We start from the raw sequence: 20,339 nt of genomic DNA on the forward strand, positions 1-20,339 counted from the left end.
GGTGACCGAGCCTTCTCCAGAGCAGCTCCCAGGCTCTGGAGCTCACTTCCCCAAATCATTAGAGACTCAGAATCCGTCTCACTCATCCAATCCCTTCTCAAGACACACCTTTTCTCCATTGTCTTCTCGTGCCCCCCCCCCCCCCCCGTCCGCTCATACACCCCTGGTCTGGGGCAGGCTGGGGACTGAGTGCTTGACCTGCATCTGTGATTTATGTGATTTTTGATGTTTGTTTTTCTTTCCCTTTATATCTGTCCAAGTCGGAGAGTACTGCTGGTGTTGTCTGTGGCTGCTGCTTCTCCCTCTCGTAGCCCCCCTTCCCATCCACCCTTGTATGTCTGTGTTATGTTCATCTATTGTCTTGTTTCACTCCATTTATTGTAAAGCGACTTTGAGTACTTGAAAAGCGCTATATCAAATCAAATCAAATCAATTTTATTTGTATAGCCCATTATCACAAATTACAAATTTGCCTCAGTGGGTTTAACAGCAACACAACATCCTGTCCTTAGACCTTCTCATCGGATAAGGAACAACTCCCTAAAAAAAACCCTTTAACAGGGAGAAAAAATAGGAAGAAACCTCAGGGAGAGCAACAGAGGAGGGATCTCTCTCCCAAGACGGACAGCGTGCAATGGATGTTGTGTTCACGCAATTTACATAATACAATATTGAAAGAGGATAACAGAATTATAATGGACATAACATTTATGAAGAACATGATGCACAGGATGCCAAGCAGTGTCCACATGCCAATGGAGCAGTCCAGGACCCAAGCCACGCAACCAGCATCATCATGTAATAAAAGAAAAACTTAAGTGAGAAGTGGAAGGGCAGGCAGCATCCAAATGGCGACCACCATCACCACGGAGACCTGGGAGGAGAACCGACTGCACATGCATGCAAGAGAGAGTCACATGACACCATTCAAACACAGAAAAAGAGAAAAGAGAAGACATCATTCAGAGAGAGAGAAAATACATGTTAGAGAAGAGAACAGTTAGCAGTAGTCATTAGCCATAATCAATTAAGTCATCAATTCGTCATAATCTATACTCTGTAATCTATACTCGATAATCTCGTCGGCAGAACAGTGGTTGGTAAATTCATTGAGACAGAAAACCAACCCGCCATCCAGTACAGGTTGTGAAGCACTCAACTTAAAGGCAACTAATTGTAAACTAAGGCAAAAAGATGAGTTTTAAGTTTGGATTTAAAGGACTCAACAGACTGATATATAAGATTGATTTATTATTATTATTATTGCTGCATGTAGCTTCACTGTTTCGCCATCTGACAAGGGCTTCTCTACCTTTAGCAAGCTCAAGGGAAACAGCATAAGACGCCTTGAGAGAGGACCCCTGTGTAGATGTGGCTTTGGTAAAAAGGCTCTGCTGTCGGTCTATTTTTCCTTTGAGGTCAGTGATGATAGCGGCTCTGGTACCTCCGGTGTACATGCCATATTCGTCTTTGTGTGTGGTATTGTAGTGGTGACTCAAGTTGAAATCCTTCATGGCCAATTTTGTTTCCTGGCACACTAAACATATAGGTTTGCCTTTGAATTCTGTAAAAAGATATGCTGTTCCCCATCTTGCCTGGAAGACACGGTTCTCTAGGTCCATCCATCCATCCATTATCCAAACCGCTTATCCTGCTCTCAGGGTCACGGGGATGCTGGAGCCTATCCCAGCAATCATTGGGTGGCAGGCAGGGAGACACCCTGGACAGGCCACCAGGCCATCTCACTCACACACACACACACACACACACACACACACACACACCTAGGGACAATTTAGTTCGGCCAGTTCACCTGACCTACATGTCCTTGGACTGTGGGAGGAAACCCATGCAGACACGGGGAGAACATGCAAACTCCACACAGAGGACGTTCCGGGACGACTCCTAAGGTTGGCCTACCCCGGAGCTCGAACCCAGGACCTTCTTGCTGTGAGGTGACCGTGCTAACCACTGCACCACCGTGCTTCCCTCTGGCTCGTGCCGTTCTCTTGGCTGTGCTCTTCTCTAAGTCAAGTTTTCTTTTCTTTTTTTTTTCTTTTTTGCCGTTCATGTCTCTCCTCGACTGCGTTTCGTTGCGGAAGAGGCCTGCCGAGACCAAGACGAGACCATGTACAAGCAGTTGCTTGGCTGCAGGCCTCTTACGTTTCGAGGGAGCGCCAGTGGACAGTGTAATTACTTTTGGGATCCAGTTCAAATGTGGTCAAATGGCCCGCTTGCCTCCAACGCCTGCGAAACCATCGGCGTCACCAGGTCATTTTGCCGGGGCTGAAGACCTGAACGTTTTAAGTGTAGCCCCGAATATAATTTAAATTTAAGCCTACATGTAGCCAGACAAAAAACATAACGTGTGTGAATGTTGGATAGTCTTCGTAACATAACAGCCTGTCAAAATAAATGCAGGTTTCTAAACTAACTCCTTGTGTGTGTGTGTGTGTGTGTGTGTGTGTGTGCGTGCGTGCGTGCGCGTGTGTGTGAGAGGGTCTGACAGTCAGCGCTGTGTGACATGACACAAGTTAAAACGGGAAGAGAAGAATAGAGGAGAAATGGCGTCCGGATAGCGTGGTGGTCTATTCTATTGTCTACCAACACGGGGATTGCCAGTTCGAATCCCCGTGTTACCTCGGGCTTGGTCGGGCGTTCCTACAGACACAATTGGCCGTGTCTGCGGGTGGGAAGCTGGATTTGGGTGTGTCCTGTTCGCTGCACTATCGCCTCCTCTGGTCGGTCGGGACGCCTGTTTGGGGGGATTGGGGGGGAATAGCGTGATCCTCCCATGCGCTGTGTCCCCCTGGTGAAACTCCTCACTGTCAGGTGAAAAGAAGCGGCTGGCAACTCCACATGTATCGGAGGAGGCATGTGGTAGTCTGCAGCCCTCCCCGGATCGGCAGAGAGGGTGGAACAGCGACCGGGACGGCTCGGAAAATAGGGTAATCGGCGAAGTACAATTGGGGAGAAGAAAAGGGGAAAACTCCACAAGAAAAAAAAGAGTAGAGGAGAAATAGCAGAGCGTACAAGGAAGGAAAAAAAAACAACTCAATCTTTTTGGATTTTTCCAAAAGAGAAGGAAGGGCAAGAATTTAGCCTATGTAGTAACTTTTCAACAACGGTTGAAATTGCCTGCTGATTCATGATATCAATTGGATTCGGCACCTACAATCATGATGAAGAGAAACCCTCTTCGTCATGATTGTAAGTGCCATTTAGCTAGTGGCCCATATTCATCTAATCCCACGGCATACTTTTATTGTCCATTAGCAGCGGTTTTCTCATAAATAAATCAAATTTCCTTAAAACGAATTAAAACGGTAACGACTCATTCAATTTACTATAGGCACAAACAAAAGTTAACCATCTTATTGATTTAAATCTAAATGAACTTCAAGTAAATAAACAATGAACTTTACGTCATTATGTTTGGGGGTATTGTTTTCTACTACAGTTAGATCATGTAATGTAATTAGAATGCAATCCAATCCAATTATGAATCCAGTTATGAGTTTCATTTAAGTTGATTTCCTGGTTTTGCAGAGGGTAGCAAAGACGAGCTCCAGGCCGCAGAGTCAGCAGCAGCAGCTGAGTCACAAACAGGCGTGGAAACTGGTAACAACTATTTGGTGTTACTTTGTGTGTCAAAGAGAGTCAAAGAGTGAGGCAATTTTGATTAGCTAAAATGCTAATGCTTCTCCTGCTTGTACATTGGAATGAATTTTGTCAATTGCAGATGTCAGTATAGACAGGTCAATGTCATGGTGTACCTTTTAAAGTTACACTGAAATAACAAATGCTTTCATTTTAGCTTAGCTTATCAGGCCATACACCGTTTTGACAATTTATGTCAAAAAATATATTTGTATACATATATTGAAATCACATTATTTTGACTTCCTGAAAAATATATAAAAATATAACTCTTTTGTGGTGACTTCATTACAATGTGCATCACAAGTTGCATGAAAATTCCTACCAGAGTAGGAGTAAACAACAGTTTTTGAGGTGCACGTTTCAATTTTTCAATGATTAAGACATATACTTTGAATGTTAATAAGGTGCCAGGGTGCATTAAAAAAAAAAGCATCAAAATAGAGCTTGTTTATCCCCTGCAGAAGTCCGGACTAAGCCCTGAAGGTCCTCAAATCCTGGAAACGCCCCTGTGTGAAACCAACAATTTATTTATATTTGGAAATTGACCTGCGGGCCATCCTGAGTGAGGACGGGGGCCAAATGCAGCCCACGGGCCACCAGTTGCCCATGTCTGATATAGTGTATACTTCTGGTACATAAGATAATATAGTGTAATATAGTGTGAGTATATAGCATTGTATATGCATGATGGGTTGTGGTGTTGTGGTATGATATATGGTATAGTTTATGGACAATATACGATATATACAGTATGGTATAATATATGGGCATAGGTTGTTGACTACTCAACCATAACAAAACTCTTTATAGTAGCAACATACCTGTGGTGCATACATGCTTCCCTCCAATGTCCTGTTATTCCATTTATTTCCTCAGTTTCTTTTCTTTTTTGTTTGTTGTTTGTTTTCCTTTTCTTTTCTTTTTTGTGAGTGATGTCTGCAAGTGCTAGAAGCTGCTGTGTACCAGAGTCAAATTCCTCGTGTGCATAGGCACACTTGGCCAATAAAGTTCGTTCTGATTCTGATTTTGATTCTAATTTGTCTACAGACCAGAAGAACTGTTGAAGCAGAAAACGTTTGCTCAACGCGTTCATTCGTAACAGATAGCTGATTATTAGCATCTCCACATTAAGTAGAGATGCTCATGTTTAATTTATACTAAAAGTTTGTATTTAGAGGGCTTGGTGGATTTATACACAGCTGAGTGGGTGAGGCCTTTGGCATCGAGTGTGGTGGCATGACTAATCTATCAATGATCAAGACTAAAGCTCCACATAGCTGTGGTGCTCATCATTCTTTCCTTCTGAGTCCCCTGCCAGCCTGCAGAGCTACCATAACCATATGAGTTCAAATCATCAGTACTTTTAAATACAGTAAAACACACAGATTCACAACCAAGTGTACACATGTTTGTGCATGTTACTCAAACCTGGTAGCCATTTAATCTTCTGGGACTTTTACTCCATAGTTGCCTTGTGATATCCATGTATATATCAAACCCCTCTCGAAATAATATAGGCCACTTTACTGCATGAGTACTTAAAATGGCTGTCTACAATTTTAATTTTGAACACTTTTTTATAATATTTGGTCAAACTTTTTCTACATTTTGACAGCTGTCAAATAAGTAGATGCACTGAGAAAAAAGTCTAGTCTCAGTGGCTGCCCTAGGTGCTGTAAACTGAGACAGAAAAGGTTTTCTGTACCTGTGCTATAACAGCCAGTTAGGAGAGTTCATTGCAAGCCCACAATTCCATTGGTCCCTACTTGTTGTAAATCAGTTGGTACATTCACAAGGCTCTTAGGCGGACTTGAGGGGGCGGATTCTTTTGCAATGTGTTTTCAAAATATGGCTAGCTCTTGCTAACTTCTGCCCATTCTATCTAAGATTTTCACCCATTCTCCCCAGTACCTGCTGAGAGTTTAGGTGGAAGATGATATTTGTTTGCTATTCCATTAGAGCCTACATAAAGTCCATAGGGTTAGTGGTTGTGTCAGGGAGGGCATCCGATGTAAAATTTTGCCAAATCAGTATGCGGATTGACAAGACCACACCGGATCGGTCGAGGCCCGCATTAACAATGGCCAGCATTAGTGCTGTGCCTTCACAGGGTCCTGATGGAGACTGTAAAATCTGCTGTGGCGACCCCTGAAAAACAGGGGAAAAGCTGAAAGAAGAAGAACTCCGTTAGAGCCTACACTGAAAGAAAACCCGTAAGATCATGAATATCCTTGATAGAACATCTGGAGTCATTATGGGTCTATCAATGGTAATTGTCAAGAAACATTGGATAAAAGAGTGTGTCCTAAGTCATATACTGTAAGTTATGGTACAATACATTAGATATCTTGCCAAACAGCCCTGCCTTTAGTGGATGCAACCCACTAAGAGAGTTTCCATTGGCTCACCGAGAATCATTAAATGACTGAGAATTAGTGGTAATCCCCTAAATTATTAGGGATAGGGACAGAGGGCTCATCAGACCCCACTACTTGCCCTATGAACATGCCCAGCCAGCCTCTGCCTGATAGATATTGCTCATGTAGCAGCAATAGTTTTGAAATTAAAATGATGAACAAAGCAACACGTTTTGAATATCACAGTGATAAAGTAATAACAGTTTTGTTTTTACTGATTCCACAAACTTAAAAAGCCTTACCACACAAACTGAACAAGAAATCTATGTGAGTAAAACATGTGAATGTTCTATAATGTTATGCAAGCATTCTTCACTAACATGCAGCTGACAAGAGTTTTGCATGTGAGCTGTCCAAGTCGGGTGGTCCACAACTTCAACCTTTAACCTGATGTCCCCTAGCGAGACCCTAGCAGAAACACACACACACACACGCACACACATGCATACATGCATACACAAACACAATCAATCATACAGTACGCACTCAGGACATAAAGTATGACCAGTGCATCGCTCAAGGGGAGAATATGGGCAGCTTTGTGGACCATATCTCTTCCCTTTATTCCATCACTCATGTGTCCGGGCAGGCAGTTAAAGCTATGGCTATCTGGCCCTGATAGTGAGGGTCTATATATAGAGAGCCCCTGTGACTGAGCCAGCTCTAAGTGTCAGATTCCAGGGGCATGCATCCATCCTGGCTGGATCAGCACCTGCTGCTAACTATAAACCCCCCCCCAAAAAAAACCTCCCCACAATCCAGCTCAGACAGAAAAGCCAATGCCGAGCCAAACTTCAGTTTACAGAAGAAAAAAAGATCCAGGTTAGACAGAGTAAGCCCTCTCCCTGAGGCAACTTTTAAGGGGTGGAGCAGAAATAGTGAGGACAGCCAGTGGAAAGGTGTGTCTGTGTGAGTGAGGTGCTCTCCTTTGCTTCTTCTTTGGTGGTCTCATTTTATACAGCAGCTCCTACAGATTTTTGATTTCTAGACGGCATGGCTCGGTCAGGCTGAACTCTACTGAGCCCTTTAATACTGCTGGCACTAGGTTGGGGATATGTGCGGAGTTCTCGCTGCGTTGGAGTCGGACATTAGTGTGGCTTCAAGGGGCAGTGGATTTGATGAGGGGCTGTTGTTGCAACGCAAGGAAACTCAATGCCCTTGGGAGAATCCCATCTTCAGCCAAAGGTAGAGTAGTGATTATCCTGTCTTTCTCTTTGCTTCTACTCACTGCTCTCTTCTCAAGTTCTCTTCTGTCCTTAACCAAGATAACGTGGGAGCAGTAGATAAGTGGTATGCATGTGGATGAAAAAAATAAATGCAACGTCTTTCTATATAGCTGAATATCAATAGATCTCTGTCATTATAAATCAAATTTTGATCATTAAAAGAAATTGCTGGTCACCATATGTGCAATGAAAAGAGCACACATTACACATTAGAATATCTAATGTATACTTTCTTAAAAGAAATGATTATAAAACAAAGAAGTTGCTGAGTTAATTTCCAAGTTGCAGACTTCTTCTTTTTAAGATGTGTTAATGTTAATCATTTTATCCTTGTGTTGTTACCTAGTTTTAAAGCCATGTAAGGAAATTCTCAGAGAGTTTGAGAAAGTGAAGTAGATTCATAAATACCAAGGGACTTAACAGATTATTTTATGTAGACAGGCTAACAAAATAAATGTACTCAATTAAACACTGTATGCTTGTATCTAAAAAGATTGTTTGTTTAATATGTTCATTGTAATTTACCAGACTCAAATAAATGATATACACAACATTCAGGTAACAGTGCTTTGCTCCCAGTCCAGGTAACGAGCCCAGAGCAGACAAGAAGAGGAGACTGGACTGGCCGCTCTGAGAATTTGGAGATTGTGGCCTAGCAATGGACAGCTGGACTCTACAGGGGGACAGCTACTCCTTCCTACGCAGCGCGCCCCGCACCTTTTCCCTGTGTCACCGTGACGGGACGCCCAATCACGTGGAGATCTTTGACATCACCAACATCCCTAGCCACCGCAGTGCCATCTCTGAAACGACCTGCCTGTGTGATATTTTTGGGGACGACTGTGAGTCACACTCCCTGTCAAGCAGCCCAGCCTCAGGGCCTTTTGTGCCTCTTCACAGAGAGGTGGAGAGGGGAGCTGCTGTATCACCCCTGGTGGACGACTCATCAGGCTCCTACCACACTGCCCCTGGCTCAAGTGAAGGAGAGGAAGGGTTTGAGGATTCGAAAGAAAGGCTCCAAAGCCCCACATTGCAAAGAGAAAATTCTGGAATTAGACCATTAGAGGCCCAGGGATTGTGTTCAGGGCTTTTGAAGGAAGTTAGCACAAAATTAGAACCAGAGTGCACATCACCAACACCTCAGTTCACTGCAGCTAGCCCATTAGCTCAGGTCCACAGCCCTACTTGTAGTCATAAAATTCCCTCTCCTAGACATAACAGTCCACCAACTGTCCGTCCTGAGGAAGGAGTATCATCTTCATCCTCAATTGACACAAGAAGTTCTGTATCATCACCAAATCAAAGTCAAATTCACTCAGCAGGTGAAACACAGAGTATCACTCCTACATTCAAAGAAAGACATAACAGCTTGTCACATCAATCTTCTACCAGTCCCTCCCCTGAGCCTAGAATCAGAGCTGACTCATTGTCTTCTGGATCGATAAACACTGTATCTTTACCTGATTCTAGAGGAGCATACTCCCTCCCTGAGCCAGGGAACATCTCTCATAAGTACAACAGTAATCCGTCACCTGAACCCAAATCCCAAAGTTATTCAGCAGATCTGACATTGTCAACCTTTGAACCCAGGGTCATTGCCTCTTCCCATTCTTCTCCACTCAGCAGCACAGAAATCCCTTCCCAGTCGAGAGAAACATCAGTCTCTCCTGAATTCAATCCATCTTATTCCCCCAATACACAGGCCTCATCTCCTTTCTCAGAACTAAGAGGGAGAGTTTCCCTACCTGACCTCTTAAGTAGAGGCTCCACACCTGACATAGAAGAGTCTCCCTGTTCACTTGAGTTCATACCTTACCTCTCTTCTGCAGGGGAGGATACCACAATAACTGACAATCAAGATAACAGGTCAGCCACTGAGCCTGGCAGTATTGTATCCACGCCTTCTCCTAGTTTCACACCTCCGCCACCTGTTACCTCATCATCCCCTTCACCTGAACCTACGGAGAGGAGTGTCTCGTGTGAAGTTAAAAGTTTAACTCCCTCACCTAGCCGACTGAGCACTACCTCTCCAACGCAGGCTTGGATACAAACACCCTCACCTGTTCCCTCACCTGAAATAACAAACACATCTCCGACTTCTGAATCCAGAAATCGTCAGGCTCCCTCACCTTACCTGATTCATAATTTAGCCCCATCACCCAAGGTGAGGAACAGTAGCTCACTAGTAGAGCTGAGGCATACTGCCAGCTCACCTGAAATCAGGATTACAGCATCCTCACCAGAGGTGAAAAGAAAAGCAGAGTCCCCTGAAGTGAATTTAAAATCAAACTCTCCGGACTGTCACCTTGAGTCCATCTCTCCATACCTCAGAAGTCTCAGTTCATCCCCACATATCACAGGAATCTGTTACAGTGTTGTTCAACCTGAGGACAGGGACCCATCTCTGTCTCCTGAGCTCTCTCGTCTCTCCTCTCCCGAGCCTGGCAGGGCATACCTGTCACCTGAACCAAGGAGCCCCACCCCACAGACCAGAGATAATAAACAGACCAGAGATAATAAACAGACCAGCATAGAAGAGACCACTGACACATCAAGAGAATCACCTCATCTAGCAGTTGGCATGTGTACTGTCCCACAGGCTAAGCACATTGAAACAACTCTGTCACCTCCACCCAGGAACCAAACTCCCTCTTTTGAGCCAAAGCCTCACACTCCCTCACCTGAGCCTAGGAATCAGTCCCCTTTATCTGAGAGGTATCAAACACTTTCTCCTCAACACAGACTGAGAGATCCTTCACCTCTTTCCCCATCACCTCAATTGAGGTCTAATCAACACTCACCGGTTGCCCCCTCACCTGAAGCTATCCCTCCATATACACAGCCCTCTCCTGAGGTGGAGCTGGTTTCTTCTTCACTTGATATTACAGGAATACCAGATCATATCCACTTTGCAGAAGAAAAGGAATCAGCCTCATATGAATTAAGCACCCTTGGGGCTGACATCAACAACACCTCACTAGTGGTGGAAGACGTTCATTTACCTGAACCAAGTGTTTCACCTTTCATCAAAGAAAGGGTGTTAGACAGCCCACCTAAACAACAAAGCCCAGGTAGAGAATTAACACCAAATAAAATAGACCAGCAATACAACCCAAGTTTAACTTCCTCTGTTGAGGAGAAACAAGAGCTTAACAGTACAGTTGCTCAGAAAGAAGTAGTGTATAATAATTCCCTTACTGATCCCCAGACTCTTTCCCGTAAACTGCAGGTCTCTCCTCAGAGTCGGAGTCCACACGGTTCACCTGCCTACAAACCTATAGCTCACTCACCTGTACAGAGAGTAAAAGACCTGCAGCCTAAATTCGCTGCTTACCCCCTAAACCCTGACAATAAAGATAGCAACAGTTCTCTGAAATCTGCTTACACACCTGAACACTCAGGTGGAAAACCACCACTCAAAGTTGGAAGTGAAACCAGAGAGAAGCTTACTGAAAACATGGCGCATCACGTTCACAGAAAGAGAACTCCTTCTCCGCCTATCACCAGGTTCACCCCTGTACATATTATAGCCCCTGAGAAGCCATACAGACAGTGGCAAAACAGAAACTATAGCTGTGCTCAGGTGGCAGCATCCCCGCTGACTGGTAATTTAAAAAATCCAGTGACAAAGAGGGAAAGCCCCAATGTTGCCCCCATTGACAGTTATAGCCAGGCCCACTGGTTCAGGCTGGAAAGGGAACTGGAGATGGAGAGGGAAGTACAGCGGGAAGAGGAAAGAGAAAGAGAGAGAGTGACGGAAAGGGTGAGGGAGACAGAGAGAGAGAAGAAGAGGGAGGAGCGGATGTGTGGGAAGGGGGAGGGAAGGCAGCAGGACGCCAGTTACAGAGGGGAACAGGTTGAGCTGTCATTCAGTGCCAGGAATAGAAAAGGGCCTGTGAGTCGCAGTACAGCAACCACAAGCAGAGAGACCCATCAGGGAATGCCAACAGTGAATTCCTACTCAGAGAACTTGCTTGCTACCGGACAGCTACAGCAACAACAGAGTCTGTTCAGAGCCCAGACTTCCCAGCAAGACACCAGAGGAGGTGGTCTCAGCAGGAGAATACAGCCCACTGTACCCCATAACAGGAGCACTCCTCTTGGACGAGGGGCCACAAACAGGCCCCGCCAAAGTTCCAGCTCCAGCATGGGAAGTGAGCTGGATGAAGCAGATGATGAGGTGAAGTGGTTTACAGACCTAGCTTTCCGCAGCCTGTCAAGCCCTGATGTAGATTATCTGGACATGTACAACTCCAGCCACCATTCATCAACCAATATCTCCCAGCCATCTACTCAGGAAAGCCCAGCTGGGGCAAATGCTGCCTTGCTGGCCTACGCTGACTTAAGAGGATCTGCTCCAAGGCTTGACAATGAGGAGTTCTCATTCCAGCCATCTTGTCCTTATTACACAGATGGTCTAGACCCAGCAAAGCGCTATGAGATGGGAAGCTTTGAGTGTGTGGATGTGGCTGTAGAGAGAGAGGACTCCAAGAAGGGCAAAAGAGGAGTGCCAAAGAGACAGATTCAACTGAAGAGAAAGAATACTGCTGAGATGAAGCAGGATGAGAGCAGTGAAAGTAGTAGCCCAGTAGTTTCTGTGATGCCAGAAAGTCCTTCTTTCCAGAGGTGCTCTAAAGAGACCTTTTTAAGACAGCACAGTACACCAGCTTCCATGCAAGAGTCCTACCACTCCCAGCCCAGCCCTGAGCCAGTTGAAAATAACAGCAGAAAATGTAAACTTCAGAAGTCTGCTTCTCTGGATGAGACGTGTACAAGGACCAAGATGGCCACATGTCTCATCAAGAGTGTGTTGTCCAAGAAGATGCAAAGTTCTGATAAACAAACTGAGGAGCAGAAAAGCAAAGATGTCACTCCCCCATCTGTGGACAAAACTCTAGCCCAGGAGAGTCAAGGGGCACTACTTAAAAATTCCCCCAGTGATGACACATGCAATCTAAGCTCCAGTTTTCCCTCAGACCGCAGTATTTCATCTTGTGATTTTCGTATGGGAAGAGAAGCAAGCACTAAGGATAATGCCAGACCGCAGAAAAATGTTGGAGTAAAATGCAATGACAGGCTGAGTCCAAATATCAGCAATGACAGTTTTACCTTGCTACAGCCTAACAGTGGCGGGACTGAGTCTCAAAGAAGGCGTGCAATGTCAGGAAAATCTGAAATTAGGTCGGAACTGATGGTGCCATTTGACAGTAAACAAATCACAACAGAAAATGTCCCCTGGACTGGAGGAAAGCAAGCAGATGAGAATAAAAGATGGGAGGAAACTGAGGATGATGACTCAGCAAATACCTTGGCCAGAAATACAGGAGCTCCTTTTGCCACTGGAGCCAGCGACATGCTAGCCAGAATGACAAACAGAGATGAGGAATGCGTGATCATTGACACAGAAGGCCATAAACAACTGCAACAGAGTCAAAAGAGCACCTACATGTCAAAAACACCAGAGATTACCCTCAATGCCAGTCCTACTGTAGAGAAAAAGAAAGCCTCTCTCAAGGTCTCTCTCACACCTGAGATGGAAAAGAAATCTGAGCACCATGAAGCTCCTTCACCTGAAATTCATTTCAGGGAGAACAAAGAAAAGGTAGAGGCCAGAAAAGATAGGAAAATAGAGGAAGAAGAAGGAAGTGAGGATAGCAAAGCTAAAGTCCCGATCCATAAAGTGAGAGATGTTCGGAGACTTGTAAAAAATACGTATAATTTGTCATTCAAAGCAACAAGTGCAGTGATGCCATCACTTGAGAGTAGGAAAGGGACAGAAAATAAAAAAGAAACAGATGAGGAATGCAGGGAAGAAGTAAAAGAGGACAGGATGACTGAGAAACGTGAGGAAAGGAGGGAGGCAAGGCAAGAGGTAAGGGTAGGGGAAGCTGCAGAGGAAAGGAATGAGGTGAGGAGGGAGGAAATAAGTGAGGAGCTCAGGGAGGAGAAGAAAGAGGAGTGTAAAGATGCAAAGCTGCCAACATTATCTCCATCTCTGCAAAGAAAAGGAAAGCCTGCATCTCGCCCACAACCAATGCAGATAGAATGCAAAGCTGTTTGCTGGAAAGAAGACAAGAGCAAAATGACAGCCAGAAAGACAGAAAAAGATAACTCAGGTGACAAACGGCAAGATTCTCCACAGCTGTCCGCTGACATTGCCGGAGAGCCAGAGAATAACTCTTATGCAAATATGTGTAGTTACACAACAGGGGATGCAATAACAGTAAAGCCGTCTCAACCTGACGCTGCCATGGCAGCAGAAACACATGGTGCTGGTGACATGAAAACTCCCAAAGTGCATGAAAATGAGGGTAAACCTGAGATGTTCAGAGGAGACAAAAAAACCCCAATGCTGAGGAATCTCCCCAAACTCCCCAGTAAGGACAGAGAGGTGTCCACTGCTGTGGTGGTGATAAGAGATGGATCCAGCAAGACCAGAACACCTGTGTCCCCCACCCAGGATGAGCTTCCCAGCCCACTCCAAGATCCATCCACGTTACCCACTCTTCAGGCTGCCTCTGGCACTATCTCTGGCAGTGGGGGCCACTCGGTTTCCATGTTATTAAAGGAAAAGGGCTACCAAGCTGACATTGGAGCAGTAGTCGGTGAGGGTCAGAGTATGGCTGGAGGTAAAGGGGTCCCCCATAAGCATGTGAACCGCTTGGAGGTCCCCGTCCAGACCTGCACGTACCCAGAAGGAGAGCTGAGTGAGTCTCGGAGGCTGAGGACATTCTCTTCATCCTCCTCCAAGTCTGGCCCAATCACTGACAGCACAGAGACCATCCCAAAGAACAGAGAAGAAGAGAGGTTTGGTGTAAGACCTACAGTAAAAGACATGACAAAGCAAAATAATGGCTCTCATCCCAAAAATACACAGCAGCAAATCAAACAGAAAGAACAGGGAGATTTTGAAGCAGTGAAGAGACAAGATCCAACTTTTCCTCCAAGATCCCCTGCACTGAGGAGATTTAGACCTCAGCCAATCGAGGTGAAATCTCTGTCCAAAGAAGCACAGAAACCAGATATGCCCACAAACAGCTTGCCAAGTGGTAGGCCTCAAACAATTGAGGTAAAGTCCATAGCAAACAACTCTCAGAAACCTGTTGTGCCACCAAAACCAAATTACAAATTCAAACCAGCAGATTTTGAAACACATAAATCAGCAGAGGCAACTTTAAGTACAAAATCACAGGGTGAAGAGAGGCCTCAGACAATAGTAGTCTCCTCACCAACAATCTACAGAAAACTCTCCAATGACAACACATCAGCATCAAACTATACAAGGAAAATAGCTGTTTCCACAGTCTCCAGCTGCAGACCTCCAGCAAGCAAAACAACATCATCCACAATCCCAAGTCCATCAAACAGATCAGCAGCAAAATCAGAGACGGAGGCATCAAATGACAGAGCTCTGCAGCACCAGCCTGGCACCTCATCTCAGAGCTCCAGATATACACAAAGACCAACAACTTCAACCACAACACTGACATCAGCCACAGGGACAGGTCTAACCTCGGTTCTAGGTCCTGTCCCTGGCCTGCCAGCAAACCACGTCCCTGGACCTGCCTCTGTTGTAGCCAGCCAGTCAAGCCAGTCAGCTGTTATGGATCTACACAGCCAACCACAGTATCCCAGGACATCATGTCCTCAAGACCAAGCTATGCTTGCAAATACTGACAGTACAAAAAAACCTGCACCTGTATCCACAACACAAGTTGCAGGATTCACATGCGCACAACAGAGCTGCCACAGATCACTGTCCAGTGAGCGTTCCCAGAGACCGGACAACCTTGCTTTTTATGCATCAGATGACCCACCGAGCTATGATGAGAGGGAGAGCTTCAGTCCCCTCACGCTGCCAGATTTGACCTTCAGGAAGGCAAATCACTACCAACCCTCCACCCGCCCACCCCCATGCTCCTGCACTACTGGCTGCCCCACCCACCCTGCCCTCAACCCTCCTCACCACCACCACCACAGCCCCCACAACCTCACCCCCCCTGCACCTTCACACTCCCCCGGACAGTCACTGTCTTACCCCATGGCCCAGCCCCCCCATCTCCGTCCTAATCAGTGCAGGCCCGAGCTCCAGCCTATGAGCTACCAGCCCAGCTCTCCAAAATCGAGTCCCTTGGGTTCCAGCCAGCCACCATCCATGTTCCCACCCCTCCATCAGCCCACTGCCTGTCCTCCACACCCTTCTTTCATGCCATCCTGCCCTGCTGACCGCCCATTGCAGCCACCGCAACATATGGACCCCCGGCGCCCACCTATCCACCGTTCTCCCCAGCAGCAGCCACCAGGGATGGGCGGAGGCCCTTACAGTGATCATGTGCATAGCCATTCTCCTGGCCTTCCACCTCTGGACCCCCAGTATTTGTGTGCACCTCAGAATCTGGGGACGTCCTATGGCTCAGAGTATGGGGGTGATAGCTCCAGCCTGTACTCTGAAAGCAACTATGGGCAGACACCTCGCAGAGTGCTCATGGATCCTGAAACTGGGAAGTACTTCTATATTGAGGTGCCTGTGCAACCACTGAGGAAAATGCTGTTTGACCCAGAAATGGGACAATATGTGGAGGTGCTCATCCCACAGCAGGCCATGTCTCACTCGGGCCTCTATCCTCCCTCTGCAGCCCCGTATCCCTCCCTCCACAACCCCAATATGTACGGGCCTCCCCAACAGTATCTGCCCTATGTAGCTCCACCACCCCCACCACATCCCCAGCCACCCCGCCATCCTGATGCCTCTGGCCCTACAACAATGCACCAGAATGGGGCTGGGGCTAGTTATGGGGGTCCGTCCGGGCAAGGGTCCAAGCCAGAGCCCCAGACCCATCCACCATTAGACCAGAGCTACCTGGAAGGTATGTACTACGTTCCTACTGGGATGAATGCAAGCCCCAATCCCACGCCGCCAGACTGCTACCACAAACATCCCCCAGGCCTGCCAAACACAGGGGGGAAAAGGTCCTGAAATAGAGTTTAGAGGCCGTCTTCCTGGAGCCTGTAGGGTTTTAAATACACAGTGTATAAAGGGGTGGTCTAATGTTAGCCTCTAGTGTTATTTGAGTTTTCACATAGCAACTGAAGACAGTGATTCTTTCGTTGTTGTTGTTTTTCTGCTGCTCATGCTGTAATGTTTATGCTGCTTTGTGAGAAATATAATTTAGTTTTTGAAAATATTAACTTTGAATAGGTTAATAGTTTCAAAAACATAGGTTACCCTTTTCTATCAAGTATTCTTAAGATTAATACCTTAAACCAAGAAAGGAGGATCTAATTTTCTTCTGTATTGGAAAGAACATTGTATCCTCACCAGTAGTACATGCACACTATGATCAGTCAAATTGTCAATTAACTAATGTGTATACTTCAACAAATGCCTCTTCTAAACTTGAAAATATTTTCTCAGAAAGAACCTTATGTTTATTGTACCATTTTTTCCTCTAATATTGGATGAGTGAGTTTGTACACTTGATGTCTGCAAAAAAATGGCAATAAAATACATCACGTCAATCTTTGTGGCTGTAGTAGCTTTTTTTACACAACCACCAATTTTGATCAAATATATGCGAACTAGCAGATTTCGTTCCCTTTAGTTTTCTTGTCAAACTTTACAAATGTTGAGACTGTAGGATATTATAATAATTTTATATTGTAAGATATTATGATAATTTTACGTTGCAAGGGTTTCATAATGAATGTAGTTAGTGTGATACCATTGATCTGAACTTCATATTGCTGAAATCAGTTGAATTCAAGATGAAATTTCAACCAGTCAAGGGTTGTGTCACACCATCAGCTAAGTTGCCTGAGGTATGACTGAAGTATGCTATGATGCATTGTCTTCATTGTCAAACACCAACTAGGCTCTATGGGATTTAGCAGCTGCTGGGATAAAAATGACCTGTGATGGTCACTGTATTTAGGAGGTATGGTGAGTAAGGAACATTTTCACCCAAAGCCCGCGTCGTCAAGTGTTCATCCTGTTGAAGTATTCTTCAGCTACACACTGAATCCTCACCATCACTTGCAGATGACCCCGCAACTTGACCTCTTGGTGGTTTAGGGCAAGAGCCAATTTCCCTACTGGGATCATTGCAGGATTTTTGCATGTATGCCATAATGACATTTGAACCAACAAGCCGAGCCCTGGCAGCAGACACCCACCTAGTGTTAGAAAGGGGGAGTGCTGGTGAAGTCTGGAAAAAAAATTGGTTCTGTCAAGGGGTAAATTAAATCATATATCACATCTCAGATTCGCTCTCCCCAAAGACTCACCCCATTTTCACTCTACGTTTGAAATTGATTTTTCAAATTGATGGACTCATGTACCACCACCTATTGGCGATGAAAGAGGATCTATAGCAAAATAACAAGTCTGTCTTGCGACAGTTTTACTATCGCAACGATTCCCTTGAACCGCAACGCTGAAGCACAATGAACAGATGCTGCGAAGAGGTTTGGTGGAATAATTTACACATCTCTGACTGTTTGGATACGAATTATTTGAACCTTCATCCAGGGAAGCGTACTCGTGTTTTAAGCATATGTAGCACAAATAAATGCATTTTGTAGTTCATTTTTATTTATATATATATACACTACCGTTCAAAAGTTTGGGATCACCCAAACAATTGTGTTTTCCATGAAAAGTCACACTTATTCACCACCATATGTTGTGAAATGAATAGAAAATAGAGTCAAGACATTGACAAGGTTAGAAATAATGATTTGTATTTGAAATAAGATTTTTTTTACATCAAACTTTGCTTTCGTCAAAGAATCTTCCATTTGCAGCAATTACAGCATTGCAGACCTTTGGCATTCTAGCTGTTAATTTGTTGAGGTAATCTGGAGAAATTGCACCCCACGCTTCCAGAAGCAGCTCCCACAAGTTGGATTGGTTGGATGGGCACTTCTTGCGTACCATACGGTCAAGCTGCTCCCACAACAGCTCAATGGGGTTCAGATCTGGTGACTGCGCTGGCCACTCCATTACCGATAGAATACCAGCTGCCTGCTTCTGCTCTAAATAGTTCTTGCACAATTTGGAGGTGTGTTTAGGGTCATTGTCCTGTTGTAGGATGAAATTGGCTCCAATCAAGTGCTGTCCACTGGGTATGGCATGGCGTTGCAAAATGGAGTGATAGCCTTCCTTATTCAGAATCCCTTTTACCCTGTACAAATCTCCCACCTTACCAGCACCAAAGCAACCCCAGACCATCACATTACCTCCACCATGCTTAACAGATGGCGTCAGGCATTCTTCCAGCATCTTTTCATTTGTTCTGCGTCTCACAAACGTTCTTCTTTGTGATCCAAACACCTCAAACTTGGATTCATCCGTCCACAACACTTTTTTCCAGTCTTCCTCTGTCCAATGTCTGTGTTCTTTTGCCCATCTTAATCTTTTTCTTTTATTGGTCAGTCTCAGATATGGCTTTTTCTTTGCCACTCTGCCCTGAAGCCCAGAATCCCGCAGCCGCCTCTTCACTGTAGATGTTGACACTGGTGTTTTGCGGGTACTATTTAATGAAGATGCCAGTTGGGGACCTGTGAGGCGTCTGTTTCTCAAACTAGAGACTCTAATGTACTTATCTTCTTGCTCAGTTGTGCAACGCGGCCTCCCACTTCTTTTTCTACTCTGGTTAGAGCCTGTTTGTGCTGTCCTCTGAAGGGAGTAGTACACACCGGTGTAGGAAATCTTCAATTTCTTAGCAATTTCTCGCATGGAATAGCCTTCATTTCTAAGAACAAGAATAGACTGTCGAGTTTCAGATGAAAGTTCTCTTTTTCTGGCCATTTTGAGCGTTTAATTGACCCCACAAATGTGATGCTCCAGAAACTCAATCTGCTCAAAGGAAGGTCAGTTTTGTAGCTTCTGTAACGAGCTAAACTATTTTCAGATGTGTGAACATGATTGCACAAGGGTTTTCTAATCATCAATTAGCCTTCTGAGCCAATGAGCAAACACATTGTACCATTAGAACACTGGAGTGATAGTTGCTTGAAATGGGCCTCTATACACCTATGTAGATATTGCACCAAAAACCAGACATTTGCAGCTAGAATAGTCATTTACCACATTAGCAATGTATAGAGTGTATTTCTTTAAAGTTAAGACTAGTTTAAAGTTATCTTCATTGAAAAGTACAGTGCTTTTCCTTCAAAAATATGGATATTTCAATGTGATCCCAAACTTTTGAACGGTAGTGTATATATATATATATGTGTGTGTGTGTGTGTGTGTGTGTGTGTGTGTATGTATGTATGTATGTATATATATATGTATGTGTGTGTATATATTAATATATTTTATATCTTACTGTATACAAGAGGGGATGGAGTCTTTAAAAAAATAGAGAGAGAGAGAGAGAGAGAGAAAACGCGCCCTCGCGTGGTGGCACTGGCTGTGCCACCACGCGGGGGCGCAACAGACCACTGAAACAGCTAAGTAGTCCTTCTTGAAATTTGTTGGGAGGTGTTTACAAATGTCGTAACCTTTCGTGACAAGGCAGAGTCAAAGTAAAACACAGGTTAATAACTCCCTGATCAAAACCCAACTTTGTTAACTGAAACCAGAGCCCAACATGTTTGTCCAAAGGGACCGAAATGGTCCTCCGTCCCTTTGATGTAGATGGCAGTAAAACTAATGAGGGGTCTGAGCAGTAGCTGTGTGGGACTATGGTGTGCGTGTGTGCGTGCGTGCGTGTGTGTGTGTGTGTGTGTGTGTGTGTGTGTGTGTGTGTGTGTGTGTATGTGTGTGCGCCCTAACAAAACCACAGTTTCACCTGCACCAAACAGCTCAGAGCCATATGAACTCTCATGAGAGCATTTACTCACATCTGGAAGAGTTAAATGACACTCCAAACACCTGGCGAAAAGTTTACTTCTTGTGGTTTTATTCTCGCTGCTAGACACAAGGAGAGTTATTTCCCTCCATTTTCCAAAACAACTTGTCCGCCCTGCCCACAGCTCATTCTTGTCTTATCAGGTGCTTACTGGCACAGAAACCCGGTGCCAGGGT

General features: G+C 45.0%; 1 protein-coding gene across 1 annotated transcript; it reads left to right on the forward strand.

Moving 5' to 3' along the window:
• The first annotated feature begins 7,964 nt into the window (after window positions 1-7,964).
• si:ch73-43g23.1 (serine/arginine repetitive matrix protein 2) lies at window positions 7,965-16,283 on the forward strand. Its single transcript, XM_056276563.1, has 5 exons — window positions 7,965-8,283; window positions 9,028-10,377; window positions 10,536-10,607; window positions 10,708-11,024; window positions 11,085-16,283. Exons 1-5 carry the CDS (start codon window positions 7,965-7,967, stop codon window positions 16,281-16,283), a joined length of 7,257 nt encoding a protein of 2,418 aa, XP_056132538.1.
• Window positions 16,284-20,339: the final 4,056 nt, after the last annotated feature.

The sequence above is a fragment of the Lampris incognitus genome, chromosome 1 (assembly GCF_029633865.1).
Source record: "Lampris incognitus isolate fLamInc1 chromosome 1, fLamInc1.hap2, whole genome shotgun sequence".
NCBI lineage: Eukaryota > Metazoa > Chordata > Actinopteri > Lampriformes > Lampridae > Lampris > Lampris incognitus.